General features: G+C 52.4%; 1 protein-coding gene across 4 annotated transcripts in view; it reads left to right on the top strand.

Moving 5' to 3' along the window:
• The first annotated feature begins 207 nt into the window (after positions 1–207).
• The window catches only part of ALPK3 (alpha kinase 3), a 53,087-nt gene continuing 27,276 nt past the window's right edge, over positions 208–26,018 (top strand). Inside the window, exons 1-5 of one of the 4 annotated variants that reach the window (XM_069466579.1) lie at positions 208–378; positions 5,591–5,629; positions 9,656–9,777; positions 21,039–21,156; positions 21,720–22,938. In XM_069466579.1, coding sequence (XP_069322680.1) covers positions 233–378; positions 5,591–5,629; positions 9,656–9,777; positions 21,039–21,156; positions 21,720–22,938 — 1,644 coding nt within the window. In that variant the 5' untranslated portion in view covers positions 208–232. Of the gene's footprint in view, positions 379–5,590; positions 5,630–9,655; positions 9,778–13,386; positions 13,584–14,189; positions 14,564–20,399; positions 20,511–21,038; positions 21,157–21,719; positions 22,939–26,018 lie in introns of those variants that run through there. The other 3 variants (XM_069466577.1, XM_069466578.1, XM_069466580.1) reach the window with 3 other exon arrangements.

The following is a 26,018-nucleotide window of genomic DNA, read 5'->3' as shown; positions in this document are numbered from 1 at the left end:
ACGCCGGGGCTGGACGAGGAGCCCGGCGGCCCTGGGACGCGGACCGCGGCGAGGCCACCCCCCTCCGCCCCCGCGGTGCCTCAGAGTCAGAGCCGCTCGCCAGGCCCGGCCAGGGAAGGGACAGCAGCAGGTGACGACGGCTGCCGCGGGCTATAAATAGGGGCGCGCGTCAGGCGCGGGCGGGAGCGGCGGCCGCGGGCAGGGGCTGGAGGCCGGGCAGGGCGGCGGCGCCATGGGGTCGCGGAGGGCCCCCAGCCGGGGCTGGGGCTCGGGCGGGCGGTCCGGGACGGAAGGCGACGGCGGCGAGGACGACGGGCCCGTGTGGATCCCCAGCCCCGCCAGCCGCAGCTACCTGCTCAGCGTGAGGCCCGAGACCAGGTGAGTGCGCCCCAGGGGCAAGGCCCTCCATGGGTCCCCTGGTCCCGCCGGCCCGAGGGCGGCCTGGCCTCGAGGCTGAGCCCAGGCCACCCCCCATCCCCCCCAATCCCCGAGCTCTCAGCCCGAAGGCCCAAGGCCTGGGGCCATGGCCAGGCTGGAACGGCCCTCAGGGCCCTCGTGGCCCCTCATGGCCCCTCATGGCCCCTGGGCCTCAGGCCTCTGGCAGTGCAGGCTTAAGAGAGGAGAAAGGCCCCACTTTGGGGTGATCTCACTGGCGCCTGAAGGCTTTCCTTACCTCCCGCCCCATACTCCGCTACTCCCTGGACTCCGCATTTAACTGGATTCCACAGTCAGCGATAAGGACAGCCAGACTGGCTGAAATTCCTCCCTGGCAGGAAGGGAGGGAGAGCACTTGGGTGGGGGCTGGAGAGAGGGCAGGGGCGCCAGGGGGACTGCCCTGGGTCGGGGAGATTCACCAGGAAGAAATAAACCTGTGTAAGTGAGGCCCTGCTCTGGGTCCAGGACGTTGGTCATCCCCAGGGTCTTTGCGGGGCGCAGAGATGAAGGGGTGGGATGAGGTGCTGGTTGGCCCTGTCTGGGGATGTCCGGGATTTGAGGACTTGCAGCTCTGAGGGAGCCCATTGCCCTGCCCAGTGTGGGGGAGCCAAGTGCCAAGGGAGGCGGGGAACTGATGAGTCCTTCACTGGTCTTCTAAGAGTTAAAGAGGTGTGGATGCTTTGTTTCAGGAGCTAGCTGCCCAGATAGAAAGGCACACGGACAATAGAGAAGCTACAGGCACTCCGCAGAGGTACACAAACACACAGGACACAGGACACATGCTACACGTGCATTGCCATGGAGACAGACCCTTCCTGCCCCCCTGGGCGGCTCAGTTTCCCTCCACCTCTGGAAACTATTTTCCAAAGGGAAATGTGATGGTTTAGCTGTTGAGATAGTGGTTGTTTCATAGCCCAAGAACTTGGCTTGTACGTTTATGCCGAAAACAGCCACTCCTCTGAGACGCTGTCTAGAGACCTGTTGTTCTCCGTTCCTAAAACAGCACAAAAACAGGCATCAAGGACGTTCAGGAAAAGTCCTGGGCACTTCCTCATGGATTGGCCAAGTCCTATTGACCTTGGAGTCGGAAAAGTTCAAATGTAACCGGAACCGGTTTCTGCATAAAACTCGTCAAATGGTGTCACATGTCTGGGGCAGGGCTGAGGACTGGTGTTAGTGACTGAGTCAGACACAACAAGGCCCCCTGGCTGCCAGGAAAGAATGCCCCTTCCACCTCCCAAGTCCTGGCTCTACAGATAAACCGGAATGAATTCCGATTCTATCTAGTCCGTAGTGAAGTTGATGCCCTTGTGGGAGCCTCACACTTGTCTCCCACTTGTGGCAGTGACTTGTCTGGGCTCTGCCTCTTGTGTTTGGCCTTTGTCAATACCAGTGGGACAAATAGAAGAGGCAGAAGCAGGATCCTTCTTGGACACCCCAGCGGTGGAGGAAGGGAGTGAAGGGTGGCTTGGGAACCAGGCAGAACGGGGAAGGCAGGGGATCTGGGCTGTTAGGGGAAAGGCCTCTGCCTAGCTGAGCAGTTGCAGATGAATATTAATTGCACACCTCACGAGCACAGAGCAGTGTGCCAGCCTGAGAGCTAGAGGTGGGGCAGAAGTGGCTGGCTTAAGTGTCTTTGGACCTAAATGGGAACACTCTCAAAAGGAGTCTCTTTTCATGAAGTATTTGTAGGAGGCAGGACAGGGACAGTGGGAGAGAGAGTTTTCTAGCCTTGGACTGGGCTGTGTGTTGCCCCTGCAGAGTTTCTCACTGCCCTTGCCAGCTGGCCACAGACCCCGCAGGTTCTGAGGGATGCGGGGAGCCAGATTTCTCTGGCCTCTGGAAAAGCCTTTGGCCAGAGTGAGGAGAGTGTGAACAGGGCTGCACTGGGGGATGCAGGAGAGAGGCAGTTCCCAGTTCTCTAGCAAGGCCTGACTGCCCGTGAGGGGCCCAACAGACAAGGAGAAAGAGTCCCTTGAGAGCTTTGCCAGCCGAGCCCTGACTGTCCCAGAGTCCTGACTGAGAGGCAAGTTCCGTCTCCACTCTCTCTTCACCCCGATGTTTTCTAGGACCGCCTTTGCGTAACTCTGTCCTGAAGCCCCTGAGGCATCATTCTCATGGACGCTTGTGAGGATGGGCTGTCTTGGGAGCTTATGGCCAGCCGGCCGGGCAGGTGGCAGGGCACCAGAAGCCTTGGTCCCGGGGCCAGAACCCGTCTCCCCACACATACCTGACCTCCACCTGCCCCACAGCTTTCGGGGGTTCCAGTCAAGCGTCAGCTGAAGGATATTTCCAGTGCCCATTGGGGTCAGAGCCCCACACACAGCTAGTCCCACCAAGCTGTAGGCCCAGCCTCCTGGGCCATCCAACGTCCAGCACCTCACCCCATAGCAAGGTGGGGTGTGGGGAGACTGGAGTAGGTTAAGGGACCACAGTTGGGTGGAAGCAGTTATTACCAATTAGCTTCTGTGGTACACTCAGAAGTTCCAGAAGCCCCTGTCCCCTCATTTCTTGGAGGCCCTGGTCTAGGTGGGCTCAGAGGAGCAGCAGAACCTGTGATGTTGCTACACACGGTTTTGAAATAACCTCTGCTGTTCTGCTTGGGTCAGTCAGGTTGTTTGGGGCTTTCAGGGAAACTGAGGTATCAGAACAGGACTTTCCCAGGGCCTTTTGCCTCCCAGAGTAGATGAAAGCCAGGAAGGATGGAGACATCTGGCTTCCGCAGCCAGCCCAGGTTTCCCCCGGGCCTACTTTTCTCCCCTTTGAGGAGACCTTTCCTTCCTGGGCCCTGAATTCCCATTCTGTAAGATGAAGGTGGTGTGGAGAACACTTTAAAGCCTTTCTGCCCCAACATTTGGTGCCTGTGATTTTGACCCCGTCGGAGGCAGTAAGTGGAGCTCCCCTGCCTGGGCACGAGCCCTGAGCGTAGCTGTGGCCCAGTCTGCCAGGCACATGCAGGGCTTCTGCCTTCTGAAGACCAGGTGCCTCCACTGGCTCAGGGTTCCCCCTGGCCGGACCAACCAGGGAAGGGCGAGGCCTAGAGAAAGCAGGACAGTGGGTCCAGGGAGCAGAGCATCCCAGACGGCTCCAGAGAGAGCTGGGGGAGGGCCAGCTATCCCAGCTCAGTCCCTGCAGGTGGGTCCTGTGGAACCTGTCATCTGCCTCTCTGAATGAGAAAGCTAACTCTCCCCCTCTTCTTCCCAGGGAAAAGTCCAGAGCCAGAGAAGAAGAACTCTCTCCATTCTAAGGAGAGAGACCAAGGAAATTTATGGTCAGGAAAGGATGGAGTTGGCCAGTGCCTTGGAACCATGGGAGGTTCTGCCCACGCAGTCTCCAGAGGATTTTTAAAGCTCTGAGCAGAGGCAGCTGCACTCTTGAGCCGTTCTTTCCATCTTTTCTGGAGTGGCAGCTCCCTCTGGGGGCCGGACCTTTCTTGCTCGAAAAATGCATTTCTCCTCCCACTCCCTCACTTCCTCTCCCCCGTTCCCCCTCCCTCCCCTCCTTCCTCTTCTTCCTCCTCCTTTTTCTTCTTGTTCGTCCCTTCTCTCTCTCTTCCTTCTGTAGAACAGCAGTTGAATACCCATTGTATGCCTAGCATTGTGCTGGGAGCTGCAGAAGCTACGAAGGAGCTAGGCATGAAGGCTCAGTGCACAGGACTTAGTTGAGCAGAAGGAAGGAGGGAGGACTTTCCAAACAGGGAGGACAAAAGTGAAGGCTCAGAGGCCAGGAATGGACTTGTCCATGCCATTTAGGGACAGGTCTGGCTGCAGTGGCCCCTGAGTGTTGGGAAGTAGAGAGAACCACGGTTGTAGTGGGGTGTGAGTAGATTAGTAAATGACTAACCAAGGAGGGAGGCTCAGTATAACCTACAGCTGGGGGACGATAGCATTTTGTTTGGAGAAGTGGTGTGGTACGAGGGTTAAGGAGAAGGGGGTTGAGATGGTCACCAAATACGGAGCCGTGAGGGTCTAGATCAGGGCACAACAGCAGGAGTATTGAGAAAGGGAGAAAGACGGGCCAAGAATTGTTGACTGGCTGGATTTGGGGGACGGAGGAGGGGCAGGAATACAAGATGGCAAATTTTGAGTTTAGGAGTTTGGGAGAACGCCCGGTGATATTCACAAACCAGGAGCATTGGGGAGGAGGGAAGCCAGGTTTGGAGGAAGAGGATGGGTTTGTTTTGTAGTTATAAAGAGATGGGATATTAGTAGAGCTTTCTTGTGGTTAGAGATATAGACCACAAGTGCCATGGGACAGACTGGGCTGCTGACAAAGGAGGGAGAGCTTTTCTTACCCTGGGGACAGCTGCAGGGAGTGAGTGTGGAAGAGCTGGGATCTGGAGCCCACTGGAGAGATTGTGTTAGGAAAGGTGGAGGGAAAAGTAAGAGTTGGCTCAGACCAAGTGGGCGGGAGCTCCACTAAGCGGGGCAGCCCTTTGTGGGTCCCCGCCCCTCAATGGCCTACGCAGTCCCCCGTTAGTGTCTGTTCCTAGCTGCCCAGAACGGACACTAACCGGGGACTGCGTAGGTGGGGGTGGGGAGTGGGGGGGGGGGGACAATCAGGGCCTCCAGGCAGGATGGGCCTTGTGCTGGTCTGATGGACCTGGGTGCCTCCCAGCTCCTGCTGAATTAACTGCTTTGTTTTTCTCTTCACTCTCCCAGCTGGTTTGTACTTTAACATATTAATGGTGGGTGTTCTCCAAAGCACCTGTCTCCTTCCCAGCCTGTCAGGGGACTTCCAGGAATGGGACTCTTTGCTTCCAAGGGGCCCAGGGTTGAAGCAGGAGCTGCCCCCAGGCTGGTGTGCTGTGGGGTGGGGAAACATACCCGGCAGCTATAAGCCTCACTCTTGGGGGCAGTGACCCAAGTGCCTGAGACACACCTTTTTGAAAGCATGGCCCCAAAGGGCCCCCTTCCTGCCTAACCATTTTCCTGGACTCTGCTGCCTTTAATGAGCTCTTGGTTTCAGATACACTGGTGTCCGGTGGTGAGGCCACTTGCTAACCGGAGCAGGCCAACTAAGACAGCTGGTCCCTTTTAATAGAAAGGCCTCTGGGCCCCAGATGGTGGCCGATTAATAGTTTGCGACTGTTGATTTCGGCTCCTCCCCTCCTTGCTTTTTTGGCCTAATGGTTCCATTTGCTGTTTTTGCTTAGCTTATCAAGCAACCGGTTGTCTCACCCCAGCTCTGGAAGGTAAATGCACATTGCACTACATTTCTCTGACTGCTTTTCTCTTGGGTCTGGGCACTGAGGGGCCACCGAGTGACTGCTCGTGCACTAACCAGGCTGCATGGGGTGGGGAGGGTGTGAGAGGGCACTCACGTGGGCATGGTTCTCACAGGGGCCAGAGTGGATGCTTGCATGGGCCATTTGAGAGGGGCACAGGGACTCAGGAATAGAAATGCCTGTAAGGACATCCCTGTGCCCCTGGGAGGGGCACCATGAGAACAGAACAGGAAGTCACCAGGCACATGATCCACCTCTTCCCCATCCTAGGTTTTCATGTTTTTTGTAACCACATATCTAGGTGTGACACTTTATTGTCTATCTTCTTCTAACCATGGCAACCTCCTTTTAAATTTTTTTTCTGCAGTCCCTTAATTAAGTTCTTCTTTTCCCTCCTCTTTCTCTGAATTTTCTTTTCCTTTGGTTTCTCTCCATCCCTGCAGACTGGACTCTGGGAGACCGTAGAATACCATGTTAGTGTATTCCTGCGTTGGCTTAATCTCTGAATCTGCTTCCGGGCCAGGGCAAGGCCCAGGCAGGCTCGTAGTCCAGGTTTGCAGGTTGAATGACTGTCCTCTTGCCTCCTGAGCTGGGGACAGCTCTCCAACCCTGGGTGAACTGTTATGACCGAAGTGGGAACATTTCCTGGCTACTTCCTACCACTTGGGCCTCATCCCAGGCTCTGATAGATTTGGGGAGAGTTGGTTACAGTTTCTCTGTGTAGAGAAAGATTTCTGAACAGCTAACTGGTTTCTGAAGAGCTAATCATGTCTACAGACATGATTATCACTTACCATGTATGTGGTCCTTGTTGGGGATGAACACTGAGGAACCTTTGTGCTGTGCAGCTCGCGGTGGCAGAGAGGATATCACAACTAATTCAGAGTGGAGTGTGTAAGTGCTGAAAGAGAGAGGACAAAGCAAACCTAACCTAAGGGCAAGGTTAGTTCCCTTCGAACATCAAAACCCCACGATACTGATGTTCTTTAGAGACCCGTGATTAGTCTGTGATATCCTTATGAAGTCATGGAGTTGAAAGCACTGGGCAGTGTCAAGATCATTCCAGATGTGTGGACTTCCTGGCTGTCCAGGGGACTGGACACAGCCCACTCAGTGTCCATCCCACATCCATGTGGAGGAGTGGGCCAGAAAGCTCGTGGCAACAAGAAGCTGTGCAACATTCAGTCGGCATGACAGTGTATAAGTGACTCTCCCCGTCCCCCCAAATGCACCTCAAATCCTCTTCCCTAGAGGGCGGGCTTTCACCTAGCTATGGCTTTCAACAGTTACTTGTGGTTTTCCAACGTGAACATTTTTTATAATATAGCTTATGTTAGCTCACGCCTATAATCCCAGCACTTTGGGAGGCTGAGCTGTGAAGACTGCTTGAGGCCAGGAGTTTGAGACCAGCCTATGCAACATAGCTAAATCTCGTCTCTATAAAAAAAAACCACAAAAAAACTAGCCAGGCGTGGTGGCACACGCCTGTAGTCCCAGCTACTTAGGAGGCTAAGGCAGGAGGATCACTTGAGCCCAGGAATTTGAGGCTGCAGTGAGCTATGACGATGCCACTTTACTCCAGCCTGGGTGACAGAGTGAGACCCTGTTTAAAAATATATATATATATTTTGAAATATATATAAATATATATATGGACCTAGTGTGGAAGGTTTGAGAACATAAGTGTTCTTTTCCATTCAAAAAGAGTAGTGAAATAAAATAACTGTCTGTTGTTGGATATCTAGCATGAGCACTTGTTTCTGCAAATTTGTTTGAAGCATAGTTTCTCTGTTTTCTCACTTATCCAATAACTCAAATGATTTTCTTAGACTTGCCCAAGAAGCTTCATACCTAAGAGCCTAAGCTGAATATTGGATCTAGGCTCATGTTCCAGGATGAGGTAGGATTCAAATTATGTAGGGAGGACATAATCAGAGATGTTTTGAATTAGTTACAGAATCATAGAAGTATGATTACGTTTGTACCGTTAGTTTCTAGCAACTGCTGGTTTAAATTTGGTATTTCCCAAAGTCAGAAATTGCTGTTAGTGTGATAGCAGCAGGAAATGTTTTCAGATGTTGTATTTCCTGACTGTTGAGGCAGTTGATAGCCTAGGTCCTGAAGGACCCTCTATTTCTGAGTGGCTTAAGAGGGAAAGGATTTGACACCAGCCTGAGAAAGAGCGAGACCCTGTTTCTACAAAAAAATAGAAAAATTAGCTGGATATGGCAGTGCGCACTTATAGTCCCAGCTACTCAGGAGGCCGAGGCAGGAGGATGGCTTGAATCCAGGAGGTGGGGATTGCAGTGAGCCATGATGCCACTGCATTCTAGCCTAGGCTACAGAGCAAGATCCTGTCTCAAAAAAAAGAAAAGAAAAAAGGGGGGGGGGAAGGAAAGGAAAGAAAAGGAAACAGCTTCTTGGACAGATGAGTTCTAGGTGAGAGAGCATTACAGGAAGAGTATAGAACATGTATAGGTGCAGACCCAGCTCAAATGTTCAGGTGTGTGAGAGGTTGGGATCCTTGTTTGGGGTGGCCTTTGTTGGGTGAGGGCTCCTGCCAACCCCTTGAATGCCCAGACATCTGCACCCCTGTGGGGAGACCATGGCTGGCCCCCATCAGTCCAGAAGTCTTACTTGACTCCAGACACTGTTCCTGGGCTGCAGCCTTTCTCCTCAAAGTCAAGCCCAGACTAGTAGTCACAGAACAGATGCAATGAATGTGGACCCCCTCCCCACTGTGGTGTGCAGAGTCACGGGTTCTGTTTGCTTGTGCTCCCGCAGACTCTCCCTCGGCCGCTGGAGAGGTCATGGCGACGCCATTGCCCTTGGCTGACCACCCTTTCCGTGTGGCACAGGGAAGGCACCTTTGAATGACTTGTCTTTCTCACCACGGTTCCTCCTGCTTCTCTTTACCCCTCACAGTCCCCTCTGCTGCTCACATGAGGGTGTGTGCCTGGGGAGCGGGAGGAGGGCGCGCCTCGTGCACCACACAGCGTGGCTCTGCCGTGGCGCTTCACGCCTAGGAATGCACTGTGTCTGTGCTGGCTCGGGAAAGGGTTTGGCACTGTGGTTTGCTTCCTGGGCCCAGGAAGGAGAAGACTGTGAGCCCTGAGCATTGGTGGTGAGTCTGGGCTGGACTCTGTAAGCCCACAGATGCCCCTGAAATCTGGGAGATGGACTGCCACAGGGGAACTAAAAGTTCTGGCTTTTGCAGGGGTGGATCTGTTTGGTTTGGCCGTCCTGCTGGTTGGTCCAGGAGCTTTCACCCATGTTTTCACTACGGCACGTGGTAGCCAGGGCTGGAGCAGGGCAGCCACCGCTGGCTTTCCAGCGCTTTTCCACAGCCCTGTTTGGGATCAGAGTTCATTTGAGTCTCTTTCTGATACCCCTAGCAATTAGAGTCCACCTGTGGGTCTAGACCCCTGGCATTGGCTAGCGTTTTCTTGGTCCACCATGAGTCTGTGCTCACAAATGGAGATGCTTATTTCTGAGCACAAGCTCCAGGAAAGGCTCCCAAGCTCTTAGGAGCTCTGAATCCTTGAGGGTTGGCTGGCTATTCCCTCTTTGGCATGAACGGAGGCTCTGCTATGCTGGGGGCTCCATCTCTGAGGCTTGACCTATCCATATGTGTGTCTCCCCCGTGCACCAGCTTCCCTGGAGATGAAAGGGAGGGTAAAGCAAGGCCCCCAGTGAGGACGGGATGGGGACACCCGGGCTGGCAGTCTGGCATGCTCGGGAGCATGGCCCATGGTCAGCAGCCTGCCCATTGCAATGGGACTGGATCAGGAGTCCATATGATCCTTTGGTGCCATCCCTGCCCCTAACCCAGCAAGAGGCACAGGCTGCCGTGAAGACAGACTTGCCCAGGGGCTGGAGCTCTGGCCATAGGATGATGGACAGGCATGGTAAGGTTTGGGCAGCCTTGGATGAGGCCAGGCTGAGGTATGTGTGTGGGGAGGGCGGCTCTGAACAGCTCCTTGCCTTTCCTAGGAGCACCTTCTGCTCCATCATCGCTCAGCTAACAGAGGAGACCCAGCCGCTATTCGAGACCACGCTCAAGTCCCGGGCTGTATCCGAGGACAGCGACGTCAGGTTCACCTGCATCGTCACAGGTAATGAGGCTGTCCACATGCTCGGCGCCAGGGCATCTGCACAGAGCAGGGTGCATGCAGGCCGTGGGGACAGGCATGGTGGGGCGCTGGGCTGTGTGTATAAGGCTGCCAGCTGACATTTGCTTTCTCAGCTTTCCCTAGGGCTTAATCTTCCTGCGTGGGCTATTGTCCCTGGCTCCTCCACTTCTGGAGCCTGTACCCTGCTGTCTTCCTTCAAAACCCGTCCTCAGTGAAGTTTCCTCATCCTCAGGCATACAGACATGACTGCCCAATCTTAGTTCAATTGAAAGAGATCTTTGAGGCCATCTCTCCGAATGTCCCCATTTTACAGTTGAGCAGTTTGAGGCTCAGTCGCTGAGAGGCAGTGACATGTAGTGACTGCAGACCCTGGAGCCAGAATGCCTGGCTTGCAATCCTGTATTATCCCCTTTCCAGTTATTATACTGAGCAGGTGACATGGCCTCTCAGCTGCCTCATGTGTAAGTGGGGATAATAACAGTGCGAACATCGTAGGGTTGTGAGAGACTGCATGAGTTAATACCTGCAAAGCATTTGGAATAGTACCTGGCACGCAGTAAATGCCAGGTAAGTGCTAGACATTAAGACAGGTATTATTTGCATTCTATTGAGCTCCATGGTGGAATCTGAAGCAACAGACTGGCAAGAGTGATACTCCTTGGAAGGGGAGGGAGGATGGGGGTGGGTGTGCCAGGAAGCTGCTCCAGGCATTGCCCCTCCCCCAGACCACCCAGCAGTCTCCCTTGCACCAGCCTGACCTACCTCAGGGCCCGCAGGACCCACCAATGGGCACCTACCCCTCCCAGCTGTGCAGACACCAGTTCAAGGGTCCCAGGTCCAGGCACCGTCTGAGAGCCTGTCTTTTCTAAATCAAGGCATTGGTGGTTTCCAGCTTTGACATTCCCTGATTCCACGGGATTTGTCTACCCGAGCCAAGAAAGAGCTTCTCTGGGATTGGGTTCCCATGGGCAGTTCTCACCCTTACCCAGAACCCTCTGAGCTCCAGGCTGAGAACACTCTCTGCTCCAAGGGACCAGAGACAGGCCCGCATCCCTTACCTTTGTACAGCGTGATACATCTCGCAAGTTGTCTGTTCCCATTGTTGTTGGATTCTTACAAAACCTGTGAAGTAAGTGCTATTTTTAGTCAAATTTTACAGAGGAGGAAACTGGAAGAGGCTAGATGACTTGCCAGGGTTCACAAAACTGGGCAGGAGGAGACATCGCTCGTTTCTCTGTGACGTCCGTGGCTGGGGGCCTGTGCCTGCGTCTGCGGTGTGTCTGTGGCACTGACAGTTTCCCAGAAAAACCCAGTCCTTTCACAACTTCACGATTTTGCATATGCTATTTTCTCTATTTGAAAATCCCTTAACCCTTCTTTTTAAAGAAAATTACATTTTATTGTGCCAGATTAATATAGGTACACAGATTAAGACTTCAAATTATGCTAAAAGGCATATATCAAAATGCAGCAGTTCACGCCTCCCAATCCGTCTTCCCAGAAGCAACTGTCTTCTGGGAAGAAGTTGTCCCTTCTGGCCGCTATACATTTCCATCATGCTGAGTAACATGTGAGTATTTCTGAGTATTCAAGTTTAGATGTTCACTATTATTATATCTTTCTGCTACGGTAGATAAGGAATTAGCTCTTTTACACCATCATTTTCTCTGTTTCCCTAAACTTACCTTCTCATTATAGTCATATCATAATTTTTGCTTATATCAACATTTATCGTTTACCTTATTATGCCTATGTGATATTATTCATAATCGAACATTATAGTGTATTGTGATTTCTTTCTTTCTTCTGTTTTTCCTCAGGTCAGTACTTTCCTTAGTTTTTAATTTATTTGGTTTTATAATTTCTATTGCTAATTTTTCTCATACCTTCTGATAGCCTCCCAATACAGTGTTCCACATGGGCAATGCCGTCAGTAATCTGTTCCTTCCCTTGGAGACGCCCCTCTCGGACACCTCCATTTATTCCTTTAACTGAACTGGTAACCTCATACATCTGGTGCACAGCTGTTATCCTGGGTCTTCCCTTTGCCTTTCTTCTGGGTTTGATCCAGCTTTCTGGATCTTTCTTGGTTTATTTCCTGGCTTTATCAAAGTTCTGCCTCCAGAAGTGTCCTCAGGTCCTGAAGATGGTGCAATAGCAAAGGGCATTGTGATGGCAAGCCCGGGACCTCGCTCCCCTTTGAGTCACTCTGCTCCAATATGACTTAGTTTTTCTCTGTGTGGTGCATGGGTGTCACCCTAGGATCTCTTCACTGCCATCCTGTAGATTCCCTTTACATCTTTGCTGGGGTGGATTTTCTGCTTTTTGTATTCTACATTCTTTTCTTTCTTGATCTACATTTTGGTAGCTTTCTCTTCTCTTCTCTTCTCTTCTCTTCTCTTCTCTTTTCTTTCTTCCTTCCTTTGTCCCTCCTTCCTTCCCTCCTTCTCTACATTTCTTTCCTTTCTTTCCTTCTTTCTTTCAGACAGGGTCTCATTCTCTCACCCAGGCTAGAGTGCGGTGGTGTCGTCATAGCTCTCTGCAACTTCAAACTCTTGGGCTCAAGCAATCCTCCTGCCTCAGCCTCCAAGTAGCTGGGACTGCAGGCGTGCACCACCACACCTGGCTAATTTTTCTATTTTTTGTAGAGAAGGCGATCTCATTTTTGCTCAGGCTGATCTCAAACTCCTGGCCTCAAGTGATCCTCCTGCCTCGGCCTCCCAAAGTGCTAGGATTACAGGCATGAGCCACCATACATGGCCTTGGTAGCTTTCTAGAAAGAGTACACAAGAAGTAAATGTTGGACTGCTTGTGTCTGAAAATATCTTTTGATGGAGAGCTTGTCTGGGTATAGAATTTTAAGTTGAAAATAATTTTCCCTAGGAAGTTTAAAGATACTGCTCCTCTGTCTTCTTGCTTCCAATGTTGCTGTTTACAGTGGGAAGACAGTTTGATCCTAATTCTTTTCATGTGACCAGTTTTTCTCCTGGAAGCTTGTAAGAGTGTTCTGATATTTCAGAATGATGTATTTTGATATGGGTCTCTTCATCCTGGGACGTGCTTAAATGCTTTCAGCTGGAAACTGAGAGCCTTTAGTTCTGGGAAATTTGGGACTATTTTGAAGTTGATTTTATCCTCCTGTTTTCTTTGTTCTCAATTTATGAACTCCTGTTTGAATATCTGTTCCCCTGGACTTGTTTCCTCATTTTCTTATCCTTGCTTCCCCTTTCATGTATTTGTCTTTTTGCTCTACTTTCCAGGGGATTTCCTCAGTTTTATATTAAAGTTCTTCTACTGAATTTTTAATTTCTAAGAGTTTTTTAAAATCCTTTTCTATAGCATCCTCTTTTCTTCTCTTAGTTCTCTGAGACTATTAATAATAGTTTTAAAAAGTTTCCTTTTCTCTTCATAGTGTTTCTTCTTACTTGCTTTTTTTCTGTTTAATTTGATTTTGTCCTTTCGTCTTCTATTACGGGCTTTCCTCAGGAATCTGTGGCTGTCAGGTAATGATTAACAATAGGAGCCTAGCTGGGCATGGTGGTGCACACCTGTAGTCCCAGCTGCTCAGGAGACTGAGGCAGGAGGATCACTTGAGCCTAGAGTTTCAGAGCTGTAGGGAGCTATGATGACGCCACTGCATGCCAGCCTGGGCAACAGAGTGAGACCCCATCTCTAAAAAAAGAAAAAAAGAGTAGGAGACTAAAAAGCGATTGGAAGTTCTGAGCAAGCAGGAGGGGCCTGAAAACCTGGATCCTCTCTGTAGGGAAGTCACTGTTGGGAACTGCCAAGTAAGTTTTTTCAGTTCCTTCCTCTTGGGCTAACTAGATTCCCCAGTAAAAGGTTTCCTGGCAGTTGTGCAAATTAGAGGGCTGGGTGGGCTCTTAGCACGAGGCATTTATTTTATAATATGTGACTATTACATTTTTCTGTTTTTCATAGAATAGTCATGCCCTCAGTTCTGCTGGTTTACCTGAGGGCAAAGTTCTACACATCCGGCTGATATCCTCGCCTTCTGTGGGGGGGAGGAGCGGACACCCGGGGGTACCGAGTGCGTGAAGGATTCCAGAGATCTACTTTTTAAGCACATTTTAACCTTTCCTCCTTCCTCTTTGCCCGCAGTTCCAGAAGTGCTTGGCTGTCAGCACTTACGCCCTTTGGGGATTTTCTGGTGTTAAAAGGGTAGTTCTCAGTTCTCCCCACTGTGAGTGTGGGGTTCAGCTGTCCTGCGTCTGCGGGGTCAGTTTGCACGTGCCCATCTGCTTTCCAGCCTTCTAAATTTTGTGGCTTCCGTTGCTCTTCTTGCTTGGACTCCCCAACCTTATATAAATTTTGATAAAAAGTCTCTTTAGTGTAGTTGTTTGGGGGAAGGGCACGAAAATAACTGTCGTGTTCCTTCTGCCTTTTTACCCAGAGGGGTACTTCTTCGCCTGGCACATTCCTTCTCGTCTTTTAGGGGCTCGCCCTCTGGGAGAGCCTCTCTGGCATTTCCAGGAGAGTTCTTCTTCCATCCTCCATGTCACAGTTGGTTCACACGTCTCTCTTTCCAACAGGATCGTGACAGGGCGCACACCTGACACATCGTGCCTCTCTAGAGCTGGCACAAACAAAGTGTACATACTTGCCAGATGACCACAGCGAACCCTGACTGTGCCGATGACAAAATCAGCGTCTTTTCTACTCTCCACGCTGCCTGTTCATTTCAGTTGCAGCTTTGGTGCCTTGGTAGCAGCAGCTGCTGTGGGGACCTGGGGCCAGCTGAGAGGTGCAGGTATCGGGGATGGTTCTCTTTTCTTTTCTTCTTGTATTCTGTAGCCGTGGACTCTGAGAGCAATGTGGAGATGCCAGGCAATAGTCTGGCTTAGAGAAGCTTGGGGCGTTTTATTGAATACTCCCAGTGTAAGTACAGAGTAAGCTTTACCCTGATTCAAGCCCAGTCCAAAAGAGCAACCTTTTATCTCCTGACGACCAGCCAAGGCCAAGGTCTTCTCAGGAGCACAACGCTAAGATCAGAAATGCAACCAGTTGAGTCTGTAAGATTTCCAGGGTTCTGCCTATCTCTAACATCCAGACCGTAGTCTGTTGTCAGACCTTACCCTTTCCTTCCTCCTCCTGAACCTCACATACATCCAAAGTCTTGGGTTACCTGAGTTTTATGCAGTAGATTAGGAAAGAGGTCTCTGTGACTACCATAGCACAACATAAACATGCCTTTTCCTATTGGCAAGGGCAAAATGTAGACTAGGAGAGGGGAGCGGGGGAAAGGAAGGGTTAGAAATTAGGTCTCCCCAGTCTGGAGAGGTGGGTGGTGGATGGATCTCTGGCTGAGACTGACCCTTCTGCTCCTGGCTGTCTGTGTAGAGATGGAGTGACCACAAGTGCCTCTCCTCTCCCCCTCCGCCCCTCTCCCGCCAGCAGCTTTTCCTAAACAAGGCTGGGATGAGTCAGCCCCAGCAGGGCCCTGCCAGGCACAGGTGATGTTTTCCTGGTGGTCAGAACCTAGTCCAGGTGAGGGAGAGCCACCTGTGCTGGTGTCCCTGCTGGCTGACCTGTGAGGGAAGCCCTTGGGGCTTGGAGAACGGGGGTACGTCTGGGGGTCCTTCTACTCAGAGGAGGCACATGGGGAGATAATGGGCCTTGGCTGGGCCTTCTGGCCCCCGTCTCCCCCAGGGGCCCCTCTGGCTGAAGTGCTGCTGTCGTCCTTGAGGCTGCCCGTCTCTGTCCAGCATGGTGGCTTCTCTCCCCTACTCTCCTGGACCCAGATGTAGATTCTGTGTGTGTGCATGTGTGTGCATATATTGTAGATTCTGTGTTGAGGTGTGTGCACGTGTGTGTGCATATGGTGTAGATTCTGTGTTGAGGGGTGTGTGCACATATGTTGTAGATTGTGTGCTAAGGTGTGTGCACGTGTGTGTGGGTATGTTGTAGATTGTGTGTTGAGGTGTGTGCGTGTGTGTGTGCATATGCTGTAGATTGTTGAGGTGTGTGCATGTGCATATGTTGTAGATTGTGTGTTGACATGTGTGCACGTGTGTGTGCAGATGTAGATTGTTGAGGTGCGAGCACGTGTGTGTGTGCATATGGTGTAGATTCTGTGTTGAGGTGTGTGCACGTGTGTGCATATGGTGTAGATTGTGTTGAGGTGTGTGCATGTGTGTGTGCATATGGTGTAGATTGTGTGTTGAGGTGTGTGCACGTGTGTGTGCATATGGTGTAGATTCTGTGTTGAGGTGTGTGCATGTGTGTGTGCATATGGTGTAGATTGTGTGTTGAGGTGTGTGCACGTGTGTGTGCATATGGTGTAGATTCTGTGTTGAGGTGTGTGCATGTGTGTGTGCATATGGTATAGATTGTGTGTTGAGGTGTGTGCGTGTGTGTGCATATGGTGTAGATTGTGTGTTGAGGTGTGTGCGTGTGTGTGCATATGGTGTAGATTGTGTGTTGAGGTGTGTGCATGTGTGTGTGCATATGGTATAGATTCTGTGTTGAGGTGGGTGCACGTGTGTGTGCATATGGGAGGAGGAAGCACCAGCAGCAGGCAAGTTGGACAAAGGGACTGCAGCTTTAGACAGAACCGTGTTTCTGAAGAAATTGTTTTAAGAGAAATAAGTCTAGTATAATGACTACTGGTAGCAAAAACTCATATATTAGTCCTAGATCCCCCAGGGGAAGGAACACTGGAAAAAGGAAAAGGAGACCTGAGGTTTTGTCATGTGCCAGCTGTGTGACCCTGGGTAAGATACTTAGCTTCTCTGACCCTCATTTTCCTTTTGCATAAAATAGAGATGAAAACATCTGCTGTTTTATAGCTCTGGCTCTTCTACTTACTGGCTAGATAACTTTGAGCAGGAGCCTTAATTTCATGAGCCTGGATTTCCTCTTCCTTAAATTGGAGATTAGTAACAGTATATTCCTCGTAGGATTTTTATGAGGATTAAATGAGATAATACATGAAAAGTATTCAGCTCAGTATGTGGCACATAGTAAGTCTTCATTAATGTTAGCAGTTGTTTGCACAAGGTTGTTCTGAGGGTCAAGAGAAATTCTATATGTGAAAATTCTTTGCAAACTGAATTTCCATTCACTCTTCTTCATCTCCTGAATCTGAGCGTCTACAAACTGGGAATGGTTGGGGCTGCCTGTCTCGGAGCTGGGTTCTTGAGTCAGGCCTGCTGGCTGTGAAACAGAGGTCATAGGGTGTGAAGGGGCCGAGGGAAGGCCGCAGGCTCAAGTACCGCTGTGGGCTCTCCCGGCCAGGGCCGAATGTGTGTGCGTGCACACCTGCCTGTGGGCACACACACGGGCATGCACATTGTAGCACCCAGACCCCCCCTGCTTTTGTGTGTTTTAGAATACAGTTCTCATTATTCAGGGGACAAGGCGATGTGTTCTCCCAAATAAATTTTCTTCCAAAGCCCATTGTTGCTATGAAGGTCTAAGCTGTCAGGCTGGCCCCTACTGTGTGTAGAGGTACCGGAGGTGGCAGAGAGTGGCATGGAGGCTGAGGCCCTGGCCCTGGGGCCGCAGGGCCCTTTGACCATCTCCCTCCCTGCCCCTCCCCTGCCCTCTCCCGTGGACTCAGATGCCCTGGAGGCTGCAGCTGTGCCGGGCAGGTCATGGGGCAGGGAGGCTCTGAGCCGGGCCCTTGTAGGGATGAGATCACCCCACGGGATGGTGAGGACACCTGTGCTGGCCCTGGCCACACGCACGGTGATGTAACCAGGGGCTTTAGCTCACAGTGGAAACATGGGGCTCGCTTTACAGTCAGGGTTGCCCAGAGTTTGTTCCTGGCCGGCCCGGCTGCAGCGTCGCCTCCCTTGCTCCCGGCTCCTGTACACAGTTCCCCACGTGCCCTTTGCTTTTCACCCTCACACGCTGCTGTTGCAGTTCCTTTGTCAGCACCCACTTCCCACCCACCCCCTGCTTGTTTACTCATTCCCCTGCTCACTCATGCACTAACTTGTCCAGCAGAGTTTTATTAAGTATCTACCATGTGCCAGACACTCTCTTAGGTGGCGGGGAGGTAGCAGGGAACGAGGTACAATTCCTGCCCATGGGGACCTAAGTCTAGCCGGAGAGACAGACAAGGAAAGAGTCAGCGATGGTATGGTGACTGGTGTATGCAGGGGAAGAGCAGGTGATGTTAAAGCTCAGGGGAAAGGAGGAGATTGGAAGTACTGAACCCAGTTTTTATGAAATTGTGCTCATCCTTCAAGGGTGCTTCAAGAGCCACCTCTACAAAAGCCTTCCCTGATTCCCCAGCCAGAGGTGACTGCTCCCTCCTTTGCAACCCCGAGCACTTTGTACCTTGCTTCAGTTATTCATCTATAAATATTTAATGAGTGTTGATTCCATACCAGACACTATTCTAGGAACTGGGGACACAGCACTGAACAACACAGATAAGTCCCTGCTGTCATGGAGCTGATATATTTGTCTTGGAAAGGGTGGACCTAAACCAACACACTCCTAGTGTATAAGATGTCAGGTAGCAGTGTGTTCTATGAAGAAAAGTAAACATCGTGAGAGGAATAAGAAATGCTGGGGAGGGAGAGTTGCTGTTTGACACAGGGTGGCAGGGAAGGCCTCTCTGAGGAGGTGACGTGCCAGTGGAGACCTGCGGGAATTGAGACGTGGCCGGCAGGGACACGTGGCTGGGGCGCAGCGAGCAAGGCAGAGAGCGGTGGGCGGTGAGGCCGGCGCAGTCGCGGGGCCTGAGTGATGTGGGAGCTATTGGGGTGCTTTGAGCGAAGCAGCACCAGGTCTGGCTTTCTCGTTAAAGGATCGCTGTCCCCTGTGCTGAGAACAGATGGGGGCAGTGAGGTCGGCGAGGAGGTTATTACAGAAATCGAGGTGTGAAGTGACGGGATGTGGACCGGACCGGCGGTGGGGAATGGCAAGAGGTGATGGGATTCAGGATACTTGTGAAGGGAGGGCCGTTGGGGTGCCCGGTGGAGTGGGTGTGAGACAGGAGGAACACGGGATTGCCTCTGGGTGTGGCCCCAGCCAGATGAAGTTGCCATTTACTGAGCCTGGTGGGTCTTGGCTGGAAAGCGGAATAGGAGTTTGGCTTGGGGCATGGTACGTTTGGGACCTCTTAGACCTTCCAGTGGAAGTGCCAGGTCTGCCAGCAGCAGTAAGGGGCAGGGGTTCGGGGGAGGGGTCTAGGAGGAGGTAGGAATTCGGGAGTCACGAGTGTACGGAGATTTGAAAGCCACAGGACAGGAGCAGGCCCCGCGTGCTGTGAGTGTAGGTAGAGAACGGGGAATGCTCCTGAGGCCTGAGCCTGGGGCAGGTGGGGGTGGCTCGGAAGGACAGATAAAAGAGCGAGCGCAGCAAAAGCGGCCAGTGGTGTCCCAGGAGCAGGTGAGGTGAAGGTTTCAGGAAGTGGGGTCACCGCTGCTGATGGATGGGGCAGGTGAGGCATCAGGACTGGCTGTTGGATTTGGTGACGTGAAAGTCGTGGGGGACCTCGAGGAGCAATTCCAGCGCAGTGGTAGGTCCAAAAGCCCAGCTGGAGAAGGGATAGTGAAGACAGCGAGTGCAGGGCTTTCTCAAAGAATTTTTCTGTAAAGGAAAGAGCAGAGAAATGAGGGCAGGAGCTAGAGGAGGATGTGGGGTCAAAGGAAGTTTCTTTTAAAAAAGGGAGGCAGTATGTCAGCCTTGATGGCTGCCGGGAAAGATATGACAGAGAAGAAGAGTTTGCCCATGGAGGGAGAGCAGGAATAATCGTTGGAGAGATGCCCTTGACTGGGCGAGAGGAGAGGGGATGCCGTGAGCAGTCGCGCTGGACAGGAGTGTGGTTTAGCCGTAGGCAGTAGGGAAGGCAGAGCACACGTGCAGATGCTAGGTGCAGGGCTACCTTGGGCGGGTACATGTCTCCTCTTTTCTACTGTAGAAATTCGCTGAGAGCGGAGACCCTGACTTATGTGCTTCTCCGTCCTCATAACCCTAGCCTGGCAGTCAGCAGGTACTTAATGTATATATTTGAGTGAATGTATGTTAGGAGTCTGTGATTTCTGACAAGGAATGCAAATTAGTTGGAGTCAGCTTAAGAAATGCAGCAGAGCTGGGCGTGGTGGTGCACACCTGTAGTCCCAGCTACTGGGGAGGCTGAGGCAGGAGGGTCCCTTGAGCACAGGAGCTCAAGCCTGCAGTGAGCTAGGATCCTGCCACTGCACTCTAGCCTGGGTGACAAAGTGAGACCCCATCTCTAAAAAAATATTTTTTAAATTGTGGAAGAAATGAAGCAGAATTCATTGGTAAGGCTAAAGGGCCTTCTATGGAATTGACGAGAGGAGTGTAGAAGTGCCCAGGCAGGGAATGGAGCCAGTATCTGGAAGCGTGTTGGGACTCTCTGTCTCCCGCCTCTGACTCTATCCTGAGCTCAGCTTCATTTTTCTGTCTCTCTGTTGGCCAGCTTTGCCCACTTCTCAGTCCCTGTGCAGAACGTGGCTACCCTACCCTTTCAAAGTTAAATTTCCAGACACAACGGTAGACTGTCTCTAGGTCCTAATTCCCAAATCCTAGGTCAAATAATTAGATTATATTAGCTGCTTTGGTGTCCATTACTGGACCCATAAGCTAAGGCCAGGGAGGCAAGAGACATGTCACTGTAACAGTTGGAAGCTCTTCCTTATGGGTGGCCTGGGTGTCCCCAGAGAAGAGAGGCTGGACAGACGCCTCAGTCGGTCTCACTACGGTGGTCGGTTGGACAGGTAGGTGTGGATGGCTGGGTGGATATGGACAAGGGGTGGATGAATGAATGGGTGAGTGGATGGGCGGATGTTTTTAGCAGTGTTTTTGAATAATGCTAACAGCTCAGGAACTCGGCCTGAAAGGAGGAGGGCTCTTGGCAGCGGTGCTGGTGGTGGAGAGAGGGAGACCTCTGAGGACAGAGCCCTTAGCACAGCTGAGGGTGTAGAATCGGCCACTGCAGAAGGAAGCTCATTACTACTGGCTGGAGATTGCTGGAAACTCCTGGTTTCCCTTCCTTCTAGGAAGCTAGGAAGTTTCTCCTCCATATTTTCTTCCCAGCTGCTGAAGTGGAATCGTTTTCAGCCTTGACAGGGACCAGCTTCTAAAAATAAGCTGAGACATACAGTGGCTCTCTTGTCACCAAGCCTGGGGCAGTTGGTCCTGTCCAGTCTCTTCAGGTGGTCTGGGGAAGCCATGGCCTGCTATCCTCCCCTCCCACTATTTTGGGACTGGCCTTTCTGCAACCCAATCTCCTGTTTCCTTCTCAGGATACCCAGAACCAGAGGTGACCTGGTACAAGGATGACACAGAGCTGGACCGCTACTGTGGCTTGCCAAAATATGAGATCACTCATCAGGGCAACCGCCACACACTGCAGCTGTACAGGTGAGGGAGAGGGGCCTGTTCTGCTCTCTCTGCTGGATTCTGCCCTCGGCAACGGGGTTGGCTGGATGGAGATGCCCAGGCACCATGTGCGGGTAGAGGGCAGGGTTCCGTTGCTGAGTTGGGCCTCCTGGTGACCGTGTCTGCCTGCCAGAGCCTGGGATCTCCTAAGGCCAGGGTGGGAGTATTTCTGACAGAGAGCTAAGTGCAACCAGAGGAGGTCCTGACCCACAGAAACATTTTCCATGAGGTCAGCGGCCAAAAAAAGCAACTGTGTCATCATTACTTCACAAGGGGCTATGTTTGTCACCTGCTTCTGAAGGGAGCTCTCCTGGGCCCCACGTCTAATCCCTCCTGGGACAGTGTGACCTTGGTCAGCTGCCACCCTTTTGCCAGCCTCAGTTTCCTCAACTATAACGGAGGGTGTTGTATGTGGTGACATCTGAGGTGGGTGTGGCACTCAGCAGGACTTGCCGTCAGAGGGGAAGCGTGCTCAGCTCTGAGAGGGGAGCGGGGGCTCTCGGTGCCCCGCAGGGTCAGGTGGCACCTCACTCTCCTACCTCTAGGTGTCAAGAAGAAGATGCTGCCATCTACCAGGCCTCTGCCCGGAACACCAAGGGCATCGTGTCCTGCTCGGGGGTCCTGGAGGTGGGCACCATGACCGAGTACAAGATCCACCAGCGCTGGTTTGCCAAGCTGAAGCGCAAGGCTGCAGCGAAGCTGCGCGAGATCGAGCAGAGCTGGAAGCACGAGAGGGAGGCGGCGGGGGAGGCCGACGCCCTGCGCAAGCTCAGCCCCGACCGCTTCCAGCGAAAGCGGAGGCTGAGCGGGGCGGAGGCGTCGGTCCCCTCAGCCCCTACCAGGGAGGCTGATGGGGGGGCCCCGGCAGCGCGGCAGGAGGGAGAGGCCGAGTCTGCTCAGCGCTCGGGTTTGGGCCTGATCAACAGTTTTGCTCCCGGAGAGGTGACTACCAACGGGGAGGCTGCCCCCGAGAATGGGGAGGACGGTGAGCATGGCTTGCTGACGTACATCTGTGATGCCATGGAGCTGGGGCCTCAGAGAGACCCCAGAAAGGAGTCTGGGGCCAAGAAGAAAAAGAAGGATGAAGAATCTAAGCAAGGTCTGCGGAAGCCAGAGTTAGAGAAGCCCGCCCGAAGCCACCGTTCTTCAGAAAACCGTGTCCCCAGTTCAGACAAGCCTGATTCCTGCGGGACACAGGGGCCCAGGGGTGTGGAGCAGGCTCAGACCCAGCCCAGGGGCAGGGCTGCCCGGGCACCTGCATCCTCTGGGACAGGCAGTGCCAGGAAGCCGGCCTCTGCCGTGGGCACTCAAGACAAGGCCCCTGTCCCGGGCCCAGACCAGGAGGGGTATTTCTCCCTGAAGGACATGTATGAGGAGAGCTCAGGGGCAGGCAGGCCGCAGGGGGAAGGGCCCCGGCCCCCAGGTGTTAGGGCAGCTGGAGAGGTTCCCTCAGGGAAGGCACCCAGCAAGGCTAGAGGTGAGGGGCCGCCTACTGCTCCTGGCCAGCCCACCCCCGCCGTGGCCCCCCAACCCACTAGGCCTTTCAACAGGAAGCGATTTGCCCCTCCAAAGCCCAAAGGGGAGCCCGCCACTGACAGCAAGCCCGTTTCTTCCCCGAGTCAAGCTCCAGAGCACGAGGCCCAAAGCTCAGGGAAGGCGCTGCCTCAGGCCTCTGCCCAGGTGCCGACGCCTCCTGCCCGGCGGAGACACAGCACCCGGGACAGCCCCTTGCAGGGGCGAGCAGGTCACAGGACTCCGGGAGAGGTAAGTGTGGGTGTCAGGGGCCTGGAGGCTGCTCTGGGCACTGACCTCATGGAAACTCTTGCGGCAACAGCTCGGCAGCCAGTGAACAGTGGGCTAATTATAGAAGGGGGTGGGGAGGGGAAGGGGTGCCAGGAGCAGGGGACCACAGGCATGGCCCTCGCCCCAGCCATTCTGCAGATGCCAGGCATGTGGCAGCACAGCCTGACTGTGACCCTCTCTTCTGAGAGGGTGGGAGTTCATGGCCAAGGGGACTGTGCCCCAGAGGGAGGTGGAGGAAGATAATGTTCCCTGGGGCAGGAGGGGCCAGTGGAGAGTGTTCTGCGGATGTGCTGAGGCACCGGTGTCTCATGTGGGAGACTGAGGAGCAGGAGCGTGCTGTGGTGTACAGCGGGTCCCAACCTGGATGCTCATTAGGAGAGTCGTAAAAATACTAAATGTCTAGGAAATGCATTTGTGTTTATCTAAGGTTTTAGAGTCGGGTTATACTCTAAAGTTTTAGAGTCGGGTTATACTTATATGCAAATCTGACTACCCTCAACATGGTGTGATCTTGGACAAGTCGTAAAATTGGAACAATAATACTACTGCTTGCGGGGAGTTAGCTACGCTCCCTGCAAAGAGGTTTTTTCTCTTCTGATCAGATCTCTCAGGCAGGGGTCATCGCAAAGGATGAAAAATAGTAGGAAACAGAAATAAAAAATAAAATAATGGCAATAATAATACACAGAGCCAAAGATATAGTTTATAAAGTAAAGGTTTATGAAAATAGATATAAGGAGGGTATCCAGATGGATATATTTCTACCCGCATAAAATATATCCCCGACTGAAACTCCACACAGCTATTATATAGGGTAGATACAGGCTCCTGTTGCTAACAGGCAGTTTGCTTTAGGGTCAAAGTCTCCTAAAAGGCTACTACAGATCCTTTAACTAACTCTAACTAGGGGAACAATGAGTTATAAAATCGTCTTGGGGCAAACTTCTAAGTTTTATGATAAGGCTATTACTTTAGCAAAAAACAGAGACATCTTGGCTCCGGTGATTGTGTTCTTGGAGACAGAGATGATCCCAGAAGTCAACATGGGCTGTGCTTTGTGTTAATTACTTTAACCACATGGTTTGGTTTGGCTTGGGTATTAGCATATCTATCTGATTAGCTCTCATCTCCCGGTCTACGCCTGTCAGCTCTGGCAACCTTTGGTTCTAAGGGAGGCCTGTCTTGTCTTTCAAAACAGGTGAGAACCGTAGGCCTAGTTTATAGCTGTCTCTTTGAAGTGCAGCTATTACTGACCAACAAGACGCCCTCCTGAGACGAGGCAGCTTTTGAACTAACATATTTATTTTTTCTTTAAGGCAAAGCCTTATTTGACTTCTGAAATCAAATCTTGTCTCCAGAAATACAGGGGGCATTTCTATAACTCAGTATTCTTAGGCTCAACAACAGCTTACTTCACAGGGCTGTTGTAAGAATCAGGGTGTTTAGCACAGGGTCTGGTGCCCGCTAAGAACTAAATAAATGGCAGGTAGGCCTCACGTGGTGGCTCACGCCTCTAATCCTAGCACTCTGGGAGGCCGAGGCAGGGGGATTGCTTGAGGCCAGGAGTTCGATACCAGCCTGAGCAAGAGTGAGACCCCCCCCCCATCTCCACAAAAAAATAGAAAACTTAGCCAGACATTGTGGCACACACCTATAGTCCCAGCTTTTTGGGAGGCTGAGGCAGGAGGATCACTTGAGCCCCAGAGTTTGAGGTTGCTGTGAGCTATGATGACACCACTGCACTCTAACCAGGGTGACAGAATGAGACTGTGTCTCAAAAAAAAAAAGGCAGTTGGTGTAAGATACACTGTGGTGGGAGACAGAGGCAAAGGGTTTACCTGGGAACAGGAGTGCCATCATTTCCTGGGGAACAGGTAGCCAACAGAGAAAAGATGATGTTTTGTGTGGAGACAGGGGTAGTGGGGTGTCCACTCGTCACAGGAAGAGGTAGACGGGTGACAGCATAGGAGCCTGAAGAGTAGGATTGAGAGGATTGACTGGGGGAGGGGATAGTTTGTCTCTTTTGTTCATTGTTTCATGTTTCGGGTCAGAGAGGGCAACATTTCATAGGGGTTTAGGGAAACTGCTTTATAGCTAGAAATAGGGCAATATTTCTTACGAGTGGCAGAGGAAAAAGTGTTTCAAAAGTGGGGGTGGGGTGGACAAAATAGATGGGACATATTTATCCTAAGAAATTATTGGTTGTTTATCTGAAATTCCAATTTAACTGGGTGTCCAGTATTTCTTTTAGCTAAATCTGGTAACCTTAAGTGGAGACAGCCCCTGGTCTGGGTGGGAACTGAGATGAGACCGCTTTTGGGGATGGAGGAAGCAGGAGCCCTGGGTTCCGGGATGGAGGCCTGCGGGGTGGGGGTGGGGGCAGGAGAGCCTCAGGGAGCAGTGTGTCGCAGGGGTGGGCAGAGGACATGGGGTTTCTTGGAACAGCGAAGGGAAACACATGGGGACCGGCTGGTACAGCACCTCATGGAGGGCAAAGCAGAAAGGAGGCTCTGTGGGGCACAGGGAGGGGAAGAGAGAGAGACCAGTGTCAAAACCATGGGACATGGTTTTAGTTCAGAGGGTGCTGAGGTCAGACCATGGGAAGTGGTTCAGAGAGCTGTGGAGTGGAGCAAACCTCAGGAACCTCAAACCAGACTCTGGAACCTGTTTGTGACTCTTGCCCGCCTTGTGCGTGGTCTCGGGCGATTTCAGCCGCTGGTGGGGTGAGTTCACAGTGGCCGAGGAAGGCTTGGTAGGGCTGCTCCCCGAGCCTGCCAGCCCACAGGCCACACCGCAGGGCCTTTCGCAAGAGATGGCCTCGTAGGCCCCAGGGAGCTCGCTGACAAGTGCCCAGGCTGGCTGCCCGGTCTGGGTGCAGGTCTGCTTCCCCACCTACAGGGCGGGGAGCTCCACACAGGACGGCAGCGTCCGCCTGGCAGGGCCGGAGGGGGACGTGCCAGCCCCCACGCCCCCTTCCTTACCTCCAAAAGGTGGGGGCTGGTCAGGCAGTGCGGGCACCTGAGAGGTTGTCTGTGGTGGTT

The sequence above is a fragment of the Eulemur rufifrons genome, chromosome 3 (genome assembly GCF_041146395.1).
Source record: "Eulemur rufifrons isolate Redbay chromosome 3, OSU_ERuf_1, whole genome shotgun sequence".
Classification (NCBI taxonomy): Eukaryota; Metazoa; Chordata; class Mammalia; order Primates; family Lemuridae; genus Eulemur; species Eulemur rufifrons.
Note: the sequence above shows the minus strand (reverse complement) of the source record. Positions and strands in the feature narration are given on the sequence as shown.